At 43.0% G+C, this 14188-nt stretch overlaps 1 protein-coding gene across 4 annotated transcripts in view; it reads right to left on the bottom strand.

The window, feature by feature from the left end:
• Positions 1-13173, bottom strand: part of EIF4B (eukaryotic translation initiation factor 4B) — a 31871-nt gene extending 18698 nt beyond the window's left edge. For all 4 annotated transcript variants that reach the window (XM_011229907.3, XM_019803806.2, XM_011229908.3 and 1 more), the window contains exons 1-3: positions 13030-13173; positions 3691-3828; positions 2436-2644 (exon numbers count right to left, since the gene is read on the bottom strand). In XM_011229907.3, the coding sequence (XP_011228209.1) occupies positions 2436-2644; positions 3691-3828; positions 13030-13042 (360 nt within the window). In that variant the 5' untranslated portion in view covers positions 13043-13173. The remainder of the gene's footprint in view (positions 1-2435; positions 2645-3690; positions 3829-13029) is intronic.
• Positions 13174-14188: the final 1015 nt, after the last annotated feature.

Here is a 14188-nt window from a genome sequence, read left to right as displayed (position 1 = left end):
TTTACAGGTGGCAGTCAAAAAATAATCACATCGTGGGGTGCCTGGCTCAGTCAGTAGAGCATGTGACTTTTTTTTTTTTTTTTAAGATTTTATTTATTTGAGAGCGAGAGAACAAGCACTTGAGCCCGGGGAAGAGGGAGAGGGAGAGAATCTTCAAGCAGACTTCCTGCTGAGCATGGAGCCCGATGCAAGGCTCAACCCCTCAACCCATGAAATCATGACCTGAGCCCCGATGCAAGGCTCAACCCCTCAACCCATGAAATCATGACCTGAGCCCAAACCAAGAGTCAGATGCTTAACTGACTGAACCACCCAGGCGCCATGGGCATGTAACTCTTGATCTCAGGGTTGTGAGTTCGAGCCCCACGATGGGTGCAGAGATACTTTAAAAACAAAAAAACCACGACCCCCCCAACACCACCAGAAAAACCACCCACAGAAGTTGGTGGCCAGTGCAGAGAATAGGATCTAGGAAGGGAGTCAAAAAACAAAGTAAGAGTTGGGGCGCCTGGGTGGCTCAGTTGTTGGGCGTCTGCCTTCGGCTCAGGGTGTGATCCTGGAGTTCTGGGATTGAGCCCCACATCGGGCTCTTCCACTGGGAGCCTGCTTCTTCCTCTCCCACTCCCCCTGCTTGTGTTCCCTCTCTCGCTGGCTGTCCCTATCTCTGTCAAATAAATAAAATCTTTAAAAAACAAAAACAAAACAAAACAGAAAAAACAAAATAAGAGTGAAGGAGACAGATCTTTAAAGGAAACACACTTTTTTAAAAAAGAGAGAGGGGGAAAAAAAAAAAGTAAACTCTACCCCCAACATGGGGCTCAAACTCACCACCCTGAGATCAAGAGTCACACGCTCTACTGACTGAGACCGCCAGGCGCCCCAATGAAATGTACTTTTTAACGTGTTCACATTGGCAAAGACTCTGGAGAAAAAACCAACAGAACTAGAAATTGTGACTCGTTCTGATTTAAGTCCTAAGTATCTTTCTTTCTTTAAAGATTTTGTTTTTTAAATAACTTCTACCCCCAACGCGGGGCTCAAACTCACAACTCTGAGATCAAGAGTTGCATGCTCTACTGACCGAGCCAGCCAGGCGCCCTGAGTATTTTTATCTTTCTTTTATTTGAAAAGATTTTATTTATTTGACAGAGAGCAAGCACAAGTAGGGGTAGCAGCAGGCGGAAGGAGAGGGAGAAGCAGGCTCCTCGCTGAGCTGAGAGCCCTATGCGGGACTTGATTCCAGGACCCTGGGATTGTGACCCGAGCTAAAGGCAGATGCTTAACAGACTCAGCCACCCAGGCGCCACATGTCCTAAGTATTTTTAAATCAACGTTTGGAAAAAGGTCTTGCCTGAACACCTGTATACTCACTTTTCCATCTTTCTGGAATCTTCTAGATCAGCATTCCAAACACCCTCCCTTAAGCTGTTTAAGCATGCACATAAACACTGTGAATTCCACTATATGTGGCACCAAGCTTACAGAATCTTTAATGAATTTTAGTACACTCTTGTTAATATAAATTACACATCTTCCAGTTAAAGGTATTCATAAACAAAATTAAAAAGTGATTTTGACATAAGCCCGAGTGTCCTTAACAGAAGAAGTGAATTCAGAGAAGCTTTCCACATTACAACATAACTGGATTTATTTTTATTTGAGTAATCTATATGCCCAATGTAGGGCTCAAATTCATGACCCCGAGATCAAGAATCGCATGCTCCACTGACTGAGCCAGGCAGGTGCTCCTGGGTATATCTCTTTTAAGATTCTTTTTTTCTTTCAGATTTTATTTATTTATTTGACAGAGAGAGACAGCCAGCGGGAGAGGGAATGCAAGCAGGGGGAGTGGGAGAGGAAGAAGCAGGCTCATAGCAGAGGAGCCTGATGTGGGGCTCGATCCCATAACGCCGGGATCACGCCCTGAGCCGAAGGCAGACGCCTAACCGCTGTGCCACCCAGGTGCCCCCCCTTTTAAGATTCTTAATGAGAAGAGGTATAGGTTTTTGAGAGATTCTTTCTGCATCAGTAAGGTGTTAAGACTATCTGATTGGTGGGATGCCTGGATGGCTCAATTGGTTAAGTGTCCGCCTTCAGCTCAGGTCGTGATCAGAGGGTCCGGGGACTGAGTTCCGAGTCGGGCTCCCTGCTCAGTGGGGAGCCTGTTTCTCCCTCTGCCTGACATTCCCCCTGCCTGTGTGCTCTCTGACAAATAAATAAAATCTTTAAAAAAAAAAAAAAGAAAAGAAAAGAAAGACTGATTGGTGTGGGACAAGAACATTCTCAGTCAAAGGGCCTCAAACACCACTTAATCAATTATATACCCATTTCTTCCAAGTCTAGGCACAATCTCAGAATCCTTCCCAGCTCAGAAATTCAGAGATAGCCACAACCAATATGCTACTCTCCATGTCTAGTTAAACCTTTACACTTACATTTAATCCTCTAAAGAATTCCTTAATGGATTCTTCTGTCACATCATAGGGCAGGTTCCCTAGAAAAGCAGTATAGGGTGGCGATTTCGGAAGACGGCTCCGGTCGATATTGGGTTCCCGAGCAGCCCGTGGAGCAGTGGGCAGGATGGAACGGTCAATTGGAGGTGCCCTATACACGTCGTCATCATTACTGTGCCAAGTGGTTGAAACTAGGATAGGAATGTGAACAGAAGAAATTAGAGCAAACTTCCCTTACTGCTGTTGTAGAAGACGACCCACGCTCAGCGCCAAGGACTAAATAAGCGAGAGCGGGAAAGACACAGGGAAAAAGGCACTTAACTAAGGGCACTTTACGAAGAGAAAGTGTTTCCCAATGTCAGAATCAGGTTAGCAATGCAAAAAGACTCAGTATTCACTGCCTCTTGGTTTCTAAGTATTTTGAGGCCTTTAAAGGCCCAGGCTTTTGTTAACAGAATCACTGTAACTCTTATTCCTTATGCAGCAAAGAAAAAGAAAGTATCAACTATTCATGGAATGTTAGGATGAGCCAGGAATTTTATATTCATTATATCCCATCTTCTCTTTTTAATAACCCCGTGAGGTTGTTTCCATTCTACAGAAATGGAAACTCAGATTTCAGCAGGATTTGATAACTTGCCCAAGATCACAAAGACCGCAGAGCAGTAGATGATAACCCGAGTAGAGGCAGGACTCAAGCCCTCTCAGTCCAAGTGTAGTTAAACACTGTTGACAACTCTCATAGTCCTAACTTTCTGGGAGGACAAAGTGCTTTCTTCCTGGTTTGTCCTCCTCTTAAAGATGAAACAAAACAAACACAACTCAATTCTGTCCCATTCCTCACACCATTTTTGTTTATCCATGACTTCATAAAAATAGCTCCCTAACAAATTATTCCTTGATTCTGAATATAAACAGCTTATAAATTACATTGTAACATCAGGACGTCACAGAATTTCAGTAATCCAGTCCTCAACTTTTGAAATGAAAATGAGGGTTAAATTAATACCTTGAGAAAAGTCTGTTAACAAAAGACCCAGAACTAGTACTAAGGTCTCCTGAATCATAAACTTAGCCTAAACCTAAAATTCTATGAAATACACAAATAGAAGACTTAGGGTTCTATAAAAGGAGTAAGTTCCTTTCAGATTATAAGTGTGAACCATTACTATGGAATGGGTTTGGTCTTGAAGAGAAGGAAAACTCCAAGCATGATGGGAAATTAAAAAAAAATTACCATCTCCTTCCAGGTCATCTGTTTCATCAGCCCAGCTGACTGGTTTGGGGACATAGGTGCTTCCTCCCCCAGTCCCTCCATCTTCAGCCAGAAAGTCTGTTAGGGAGATAGTTTTCCCCTTCTTATTCTTCTTTTTTGCTGTTTTAAAAAGGCAAAAGAAAGATTATTTACCATTCCTTCGGTATTAAAGAGCCATACAGTGCACTACTGTTAAAGGAAACAACATAAAGGGCCACCAAAGAATACGATGGTATACTACGCAGATACAATAAGGACAAAGCACACTATACTGGCACAGCAAGAAAACCCAATGAAAACTGACAAAATAAATTGCATGTGTATGGGAAAGGGTCTAGAAAGAGTTTCAACGCTAAGACTGGTGGGGTCATCCTTTTGTTTTCTACTATATTCGCTCATACATCACTGGAGATTTTTTAAATTTAGTATAACTACTTGTGTTTAAGACAGGTGACTATATCCATTGGTCCTGGTATACAAAGAACTAAAACAAAACTCCTACCCATAATAACATATTCTTGGCATTTATGAGGATTGTTCGGTACTTGTAAAATGACCACATGAGGTAGGAATCATTACTATCAATTTACAGAAAAGAAAACGAAGTCTCAGAGAGGTTAAATAACTATCCTACAGTCACAGAGATATTAGATAGCAGAGCTAGAATTAAACCCAGGGTTTGGATACCAAATTAGGGCTCTTCCCACAGGAGTCCCAGGCTCTAAGAAGCTTGTTATTAGTTCTATGGGAGAAGGGGGGTATCATAACCACAGCAAACTGTGTTACTGTCATTTGAAAGTGTTCACACAGTAAGACTCTACACAGAGCTGGCTCTCCCTGCCCTCTGGGAAAAAAAAATACTCTCCTTCCGTATCCTAACACTACATATGAAGACGAGATAGGGTACTGAAGGGATAACGTAAGAAACCCTCAAGAACCAAAACATTCAAATGTTTTCCGTGGTTATGAAATCTTCATGAATTTCCTAATGGCACTGTTTAGTGGACGGACCTCGGTTCTTGAATTATCTAGTTCTCAGGACTTTTTCTGAGACGGCACCAGTCAGCAGCTACCGCAGGAGAGCTTCTGAAAGGACTAGAAGTTCTAAAACTGGCTCCTGAGAGCAGCCCCTATGTGATAAGACAAAAGCAAGCAGCTTTGTTGTAACAAAGACCAGTTTTGCGGCTTTTATAATCATGAATTCCTCCTCCATGTTCCAATTCTCATCTAATTTTCAACCCAGGAAGACTAAGGATTTGTAACATGATGCAACCACATTTATTTAACTGAAGGCTGCTCTCTCACCAGGACCCTTTCGTTGAAAATCCAACTTTCAGGAGGAGCCTGGGTGGCTCAGTCTGGTAAGTGGCCGACTCCTATTTCTGCTCAGGTCATGATCTCAGGGTGGTGGGACAGAGCCCCCCCATCTTTGGGATCAGCACTCGGCAGGTATTCTTTCTTTCCCTCTGTCCCCCCCTCCCCCTGCCACCTTAAACGAACAACAAAACACCCAACTTTCAGGAAATAAAGATGACCTGCTTGCTATGAATCTTATGCAGCCTTCTGTATACACTAACAACCTGAAGCATTATGGTCTCAAAGAGCTAACCAGATGAACCTGGCTGCAAAAATACGGAGAAAAGATGGTGCTGACTGTGGTTTCCATGATTCCTTCAAGTGACTTTATTACCAGTCCTGCTCTTAAAAGCATCACTTCCGATTAACCAGATTATATTTTGGATCTGTGCTATGCTTTGAAAGAAAGCAGTTATGCAGAGGTTGGGTTCTATAACATTGGTATTGCCCCTAGCTTATATGCAAAGGCCTCGAAGAAACGTAATAAGCAAATGTGAATAAGACATAAAGCCAGTCTCTGAGGTGGAATGCTCGCAGTGTACAGGCTTATTTTCATCTTTTCCACATCCTATAATTCAAAGTGTTGGGGACTAATATGATGCTAGGTAGAGATCCTTACCCTCATGGGACTTAACCTAGTATCATCAGCTAATACCCAATTATTGATCTGTCTAGTCACTGGGGAAATAAAAATAGAGCTGATGGCCAGTCCATACAATGAGGTCAAGTTCAACATAAAAATAATAATAATTTGATTAAAGCATTCCTGCCCCCTTCATCCTATATACATATCTAATACCAAAAGAGCAGAATCTGGAATTAACCTGTCTTTGGTCTGATTTCAGCTTACACCAACTTTCTAGATGAGGGTTTCTCAACTTTTATCCCCCCCCTTTTTTAACCCCCCCCAACTCTTGACCAACAAATCTTCCTCTCCTTTAATGTTACTGGAAATTTCAAAATAATAAACGAAACATGATAACTAAAAAAAACCAAAAAACAAAACAGCTAAAGCGCTGTCTGGTTCAGGATGTCTTTGAATCACCTATTTTCCCTTCTCCTGATTCTGCTGCCGTCCCCTCCAAAAACTTCTGGCTGAGAAAACACTGGATGATGGATGGTCTTCATTTAAAGACAGGCTAAAATTCTTTCACAAGATCTGTAACTTACGTTTCTTTAAATCAGGCAGCAGCAACAACTTAGTACAAATATAAACAGATTTAGAGAAACTAACTAGCCCTTAGAAAGTAAAAGCACGAAAGTGGGTGCCAGTTTGTTCCACTCTGTTTTACTCGAATAACTGAGAAACGATGTTATCGAAATCTTCCATGCCCTTTGCTACTCTAGTATCTAGGCCCATTACATGCTTAGGATTTCAACAGTCTTCTCTGGATTAAGTAAAGCATTGTTTAATGTTCAAGGTTTAGCAATCCCTTGGCACATGATCAAACTGGTCCAACTCTTAATTTTCTTTAAATCTGATGTGAATTGGTTAAAAAGTTAAATCAACCACTTCATGTAACAAACAGTAAGTGTCTCAATTATTTAAGGCCAAACCCACATGGACTAAGGGAAAACACACACACATCCCAGATATTTTATTTATTTTATATATTTAATATATAATATATTTTATTTTTTAAAGATTTTACTCATTTATTTGAAAAAGAACAGAGAGCAAGCACGAGTGGGGTGGGGGCAGAGAGAGCAGCAGACTCCCCACTGAGCAGGGAGCCCAATGTGGGGCTCAATCCCAAGATTCCAGGATCATGACCTGAGCCAAAGGCAGACACTTAACCAACTGAGCCACCCAGGCACCCCCCATCCCAGAAATTTTAAATCCTTTGTCTGACTTAATTACTACTGCAATTTACTGAACAAGTACCAGGTGAGAAGTTCTTTATATACTTGTATAGGTTAAATAAGAGCTTAAAAGATAGCATTTTCAAGAACTTTTAAGTTGCAAGTCCTTAAACGAGACAAAACACCTGTGTCCTTAATAAACAGGGTTACTTACAACCAATACCAGCTTGACTATTTAGAGTTTCTCAACTGCTGCACCACTGACATTTTAGGCTGGGCCATTCTTTCAGGGGGGGGGGCTGTCCTGTGCACTGCAGGGTGTGCAACAGCACCTCCGGCCGGTACCAAAACCCTCAACCTGCGGTGACAACCAAAAATGCCTTCGGACACTATAAATGACTCCGTGCATGAGACAAAATTGTCTCCTGGTTGAGTACCAATGGTTTAAGTGCCGGTTTCACATCAATCGCTAAAAGGACAAACAAGAGGGGATGTTAGCCCCATCTAAAGCACACTATTGGAAGTGGCTGTAAAAAACCGAGTCCTCAGGATTACCAGGCTGCAGTATATAAAAAACAGGATTCCTCTGGTTTTCTCAGAACGTTTTCCTGTTATCACTGCATTGTATTAGCAATAAAAGCACCAACTATCAGATACTGAAGTGACAAAAATCTATGGACTGGCTACTAGATCATAATTTCAAAAGGACACTTAAAAAAAAAAAGATTTTATTTATTTGAGAGAGAGCAAGAGAGCGAGCGCACAAGAGGTGGGATGGTCAGAGGGAGAAGCAGAGTCCCTGCTGAGCGGTGAGCACGATGGGCTCAATCCCATGTGGGGCTCAATCCTGGGACTCCTGGATTGTGACCTGAGCCCAAGGCAGACACTTAATCGACTGAGCAACCCAGGTGCCCCTCAAAAGGCCACTTTAAAGCACTCTAAGCAATAAATCTTATTTGTACAATGCAGCCCTACTTCCGCATCTTTAACTATTATTTACTTAGGAAGGAGAATTCACAAAGTTCTTAACATCAGATAAGGCTCTGTCAAAACTTAAGTTCCTTAATTTTGGATCTTGCCAAACGAAGTCCTACTTATGTTATAGGGTTATCAATTCTTCTGAACGTAACTACATGCTAAGAACCCATAAAGTATCATAAAAACCCGTACAAGATTGCAGCAGCATTATTCATAATAGGCAAAAACTGGACACAACCCAAATTTCCATCAAACGATGAATGGATAAATAAAATGTAGATGTCCATACAACAGATCCTGCAATAAAAATGAACTGAGTACCCATACATCCCACAATATGGATGAACCCTAAAAAAATGCTAAATGAAAGAAGCTAGTAACAAAAATCCACATATTGTATGATTTCATTTATATGAAATGTTCAGAATAGGTAAATACAAAGAAAGAGATGGGGGGGTGGCAGAAGAAATGACTTTTTTATTTTTATTTATTTTTTTAAAGATTTTTTTTTTTTTTATTTGACAGAGATAGAGACAGCCAGCTAGAGAGGAAACACAAGCAGGGGGAGTGGGAGAGGAAGAAGCAGGCTCATAGCAGAAGAGCCTGATGTGGGGCTCGATCCCAGAACGCAGGGATCACGCCCTGAGCCAAAGGCAGACGCTTAACCGCTGTGCCACCCAGGTGCCCCAGAAATGACTTTTTTTTAAAAAAAAAGATTTTATTTATTATTTGATAGAGAGAGACAGCGAGAGAGGGAACACAAGCAGGGGGAGTGGGAGAGGAAGAAGCAGGCCTCCTGCTGAGCAGGGAGCCTGATGAGAGGCTTGATTCCTGAGCTAAAGGCAGACGTTTAACGACTGAGCCACCCAGGGGCCCCCAGAAGAAATAACTTCTAATGGGGCAAGGCATTTCTTTCTGGGAAGTGAATCCTGCCAAATCCTCCAGAATTAAAAATGAATTAATGATCAACAAATGTTTCCTTAAGTAAACAATACTTGGGGCGCCTGGGTGGCACAGCGGTTAAGCGTCTGCCTTCGGCTCAGGGCGTGATCCCGGTGTTACGGGATCGAGCCCCACATCAGGCTCTTCTGCTATGAGCCTGCTTCTTCCTCTCCCACTCCCCCTGCTTGTGTTCCCTCTCTTGCTGTCTGTCTCTATCTCTGTCAAATAAATAAATAAAATCTTTAAAAAAAAAAAAACAACAAACCAATACTGGACAAATGCAATGAGTCCACCTATACCACAGTGCTTAGAACTAGACTAATTACGCTGCTCTTTAGAGCCAAGCCATGTAGTTTCATACAATGCAATATCATGGCGTCGACGGGCCCACCTTTACAGCTAAGCACAGTAGAGAATAAAAACCAAGTCAGAATATGCTCCACCACTTCGACCCATCAGTTCAGTTCCATGACCCAACTTCTTCAAACTGACACAACGGGAGGAAAAGGCCATAGTGCCTTCCCCTTCCCCACTCAATTTGGTCATTTACGTAAAAAACATAAAGCAGGTGCCCAATACACACCAGGCTAACCACTACACCAAGTACTTGGAGCTTCTTTCTAAAAGAGCTATAAAAATTCAAGCCGACTCTGGTGTGTGTACTTTTAAGTGTACATACACATAATTAGAAATATGCACTTGGGGGGTCCCTGGGTGGCTCAGTCGGTTAAATGTCTGTCTTCCGCGCTCGGGTGAGGATCCCAGGCCCCATGGTGGGCTCCCTGCTCAGTGGGGAGCCTGCTTCTCCCTCTCCCTCCTGCTTCCCCTGCTTGGGCTCTGTCAAATAAATGAATAAAATCTTTAAAAAAGAAAGAAATATGCACTTGGTTTTTAAAAACAATACTCTTGAGATTAATTCTTTCCCCCACCCTCACAAAGTGAATACATTCTAGGATGTTTTGAGACTAATACAAAGCGGTAGGGTATACTGTCAAGCAATACACAAATGGTATGTGAATTAGACCTTAAAGCTGTTTAAAAGTATATATACATAAAGATTTTATATTTATTTTAGAGAGTGTGTGTGCCCATGTGAGCGAGCAGGGGGAGGGATCGGGGGCTGGGGGGGATCTCAAGCAGACTCCATGCTCTCATGACCCTGAGATCAAGACCTGAGCCGAAACCAAGAGTCACGTTTAACTGAGCCACCCAGGTGCCCCTAAAAGTATATATATTTAACAACCACATTACTTAGAAACACTGTGTTTTACTTTGACACTCTCCTTGTATCTGTATTTAAATTTTCATGCAGAGTTTTAGTCCTGGCCTTCTGAATTGGGGTACCCTACTCCCAGAATAACAAACATATGCTAGAGTATGGAATTTATGTAAGACTTACATTATTACTTGTTTTCCCTAACCAAAAGAAATCCAGAATCTTTGCTCTTACAAAAAAAAGAAAAAAGAAAAAAAGAAAAGAAAAAAAAAAGTGATAGCAGTGTTAGACGCGTTTTGCAGTGAGCCATTATAGAGGCAGACACACTTCCAACCGAGTAGCACATCCAAGCTTATCCCCCCAGAACTATACTCAGCGTCAAGCCACCATAACTCTGAACCGTGTCTCTAAGCATCTGTACTTTATCTTGATTTGTTAGCAACAGATGCCCTAAGGTATCAGAAAAGCCCAAGAGGTTATTTTTTTGGGTCTGGGAATGCTCCAAAAAATTTCCCTATAAGCTAATGGTCATTGCTTCTTTGCTTTATGCCATTTCAGCTTACAAAATGGATAGCAGGGGAAACCTGTATGTGAACACATATAATGAAACTATTGAAGAACCAGCACTGTATGAAAACAACTATTGGATACTGTCCTCTCCCCATGAAAATAATCAAACAAGATGCCACATGACATTCTGAAGTGCTATGCAAATGAAAGGCCTTCTGTGCATACAAGCATGATTTCCAATTTGAAAGCATTTATCTCAAAAAAAAAATGTTAACCTACATAAAACATATTTGATTCCCTATAAGTAAGGAAAGCAGTTCAACAGTCTGCTCTGGGACACTTTCAGTTCTTGAAAAATCGATAATGGGTCTACTGGATACTGGTACTGTTACAAAGAATTTTTCGGTCTCATTTACAAGAGGCCTGTTAAGTTCTATCATGTATTTTCACTGAGAAAATATAACATCTACTTTTGTCAAGAAGTATACTGAAAATATACCAAGAATTTTATAGTCTCATTAACACAGCCATATCTGGGAATATTGGCCACTCAACAAAATCAATGAGATTGGAAAAGATTTAAAATGGGAAAAGAAGTTTGATAAATCCCAAATTCCTCAAGGGCAGACTGTCAGACGTAACCTTGTACTCCAGTACTATCAGTGTCCCTTACATATACTACAAAGCTAAAAAGATTTATGGAACTAAATTAAAGAAAAGAGATGAGGGGATCAAAGGGGGAATGGAGGAAATGTGGAAGGAGTAGAAGGGGACATCAAGCAAATCCCTTTAACCAGTTCAGATTTCACTCAATTCTTTAAAATGAAGGGCACAGACTGCCAAAGTGTCTTCCATCCTTAAAAATGACATAAGTTATAGTGAAAAGGGAATACAGGCTTTTCACTAAATTATGGCACTAAGCCGTCAAGATGGTAAATCCAGGCCAAATAAGTACTCTAATTCAGATAAGTTTCTGGGTAGATCCCCAACATATGATAACATGGAAGCCAACATTATTTCTAAGTTGATAACGGAGAGCAGTCAGGAATCTCAAAGATTTCGACCTTGCTCTGCTACCTGCAGCCATGTGACCTTGAACAAATTATTTCATCTTTCTCATCTGCGAGATACCACCATCTGCCTACATTGTATCACAGAGGATCAAATGAGACAACATACACACAAGAGTCCGGTCAACTGTCAAGTGTCAGTTACATCAATGAAACGTATTATGCTCAAATGCACCTCAATTCCTTCAACGTTTTCCAAAAACATACATTATTCTTAGTCTCCTATGTAATAGAAGAAATAAATTCTTGGTGAGAAATGAGTGTCCAGAGATAGCAAGGGTTCAAGCACTGTTTTGTAGAGAAACTATCATTCCCCAAACTAAAATAAATGAATGCTGAAAGTGTTCCAAAGCCCACTGCCAAGTCCTTGAGAAATGCAAGCTGACTTGTAGGACACTGATATTTCCTACGCCAAAGTCGTCTAAAAAAACCCCACTAGTATTATTTTAAAAGCACTCCCCAATAGTTGTGTAGTTATCTTTAAAAGGGGGGGGGGAAGAGCTAACTCTACTATCAGAGCTATCAAAATAAACCAAAATGGAAGCTGTCAAGGGCTCTGATATTGTTCACCATTTTATCCATCCCCGACACCTAGAACCATGCCTAGCTTAGTTTGCGGTCAGTAAAGAAGTATTGATTGAATAAGAAAAAAAAAAGCCTAGAAATCTAGGTCCCCATCCTTGCTTTCTCTCCTCTAACACGTGGGCGCACCACACTGCGTTCCCCACCCCCACCTAACTCCAGTAGCTTCAACCTCCAAACCTAAGACATCTAGCCTTGGAAGAATATAGGGGCCGGGCCACACTCTTAAAACGGGAAGAGCAGAAAGTGGAAGGACTTAAGGGAAAGCAACACATGCGCGTAAAACCTTCCCATCTGGGCCCTCGCGCGTGCTTTCAAGGCGCGCCGGTCTCCGCTACCCTCGTCTCTCCTACCGCGCAGGCGCGTCGTCGCCTTCCCCCGCCCCTCCACCGACTCGCGCTCGTGTTCTAACTGCCCCCCCTCTTTATTCCCCTGCCCCCACTCCCGTCCGCAACGGCCTCGCGCCTCGGAGACGTAGTCTACTGTGCACCCGTCCGCGCGCCAACCGCCTCCTTCCTTCCTCCACGCGGGCACAGTGCTTCACGTCTATAAGAAGGCCTCACGCCTCCCACAGATCTTTCTGCGCCTCATCACTCCAACTCAAGCCAGAGTCCATCATTACTCCCCGCTCCAACCTCGCGCTGACGGGGTGAAAAGGGTGTGAGGGGGAGGGGAAGGACACCTTCCCCTCCCCCCAAACATCCCGAGGCGAAAACCTAACATGGCCAAGCCGCCAGCCTGCCGCAGCCCCAAAGTCCGAAGGAAAGCGGTGCCGCCCGCTCCCCGACTCCAGGGAATCAGTGGATCAGGCTCGGAGAGTGGCCTGTGAGCCTGGTCCTTGGCCGCGCTCGGCCGCTCACTCACCTGAGGCCGCCATGTTGGGAGAGGGAGAGAGAACGCAAAAGACCCGGATGAAGCAATCACGTGATTATAGCGGGAGCGTCGGGCTAGGAGATGCGAAACTGGGAGGGGGCGGGGAGGTGAGGAGGGAGACAGGAGGCGGGGCGGCGCTGCTCTAGGTTCGTAAAGCAGCGCGAGGAGGTGGCGCGGCGTCCGACGGGAAGACCTGCGCGACATGTGGCCAAAGGGGTGGGGCCTGGGCTGTCGCGAAATCCCTCACGCTTTACGAAGGGCGACGCACGGACGAGGGGGCGGGTTTCACGATCGGCCGACTTCCTGCCAGTGGGGTAAGCGGAAGGGGTGGGGCCAGGCATGTTGGTTCTAGTTGTCTGGGACGGAATGGAGGTGGGCTGGAACCCGGAGTGGGAGTGCCACAATTGACTTTATGAAAGGGAAGATTCTAAGTTTTTTTCTTTTGGTTTTTCACGTGTGAAGACATATGTAGTTAATTTACTGAGCTTTTTTTTCTTTTTAAGTCGCATTTTGTTGAAGCAAAACAAGCCCAGTATCTTGCCTAGGGATGGTTTTAATTAGGCGTGTTTAGAAGGAATAAGAAAGTAACAAATACCGAACACTTAATTGCCATGGACTTTTACCTCAATTAGTCCTTCATTTTATCGACTACCTTCAGTCAAATCCTGGCCCTTGTGATTTCACAGCCAAGTGTTATTCATGCTTCCACTGCCTAATGCTACATTTTATTATGTATTATTTATCACATACTGTATTAGTATGTTATTTAACGAAAATTTTCATTGAGTGCCTACCATGTGTCAGGCATTGTTATTGGCATTTTTTTTAAAAGGAATATTTTGTTTTGTTTTTTTGTTTGTTTATTCAGCAGAGATAGAGACAGCCAGCGAGAGAGGGAACACAAGCAGGGGGAGTGGGAGAGGAAGAAGCAGGCTCATAGCGGAGGAGCCCGATGTGGGGCTCGATCCCATAACGCCGGGATCACGCCCTGAGCTTAAGGCAGACGCTTTAACCGCTGTGCCACCCAGGCGCCCCTATTGGCATTTTTTGATACTGAGGAAACAAAACTCCAAAGGAGGTTATAGTCCAGTGAGGGAAAGACAGGCAATACCCTGTGAATGAATATTGGAAGTGATATGCACTCTGAAGA

This window comes from Ailuropoda melanoleuca, chromosome 16 (assembly GCF_002007445.2).
Source record: "Ailuropoda melanoleuca isolate Jingjing chromosome 16, ASM200744v2, whole genome shotgun sequence".
NCBI lineage: Eukaryota > Metazoa > Chordata > Mammalia > Carnivora > Ursidae > Ailuropoda > Ailuropoda melanoleuca.
The sequence above is the reverse complement of the archived record's forward strand: the minus strand, read 5'-3'. Positions and strand labels throughout refer to the sequence as shown.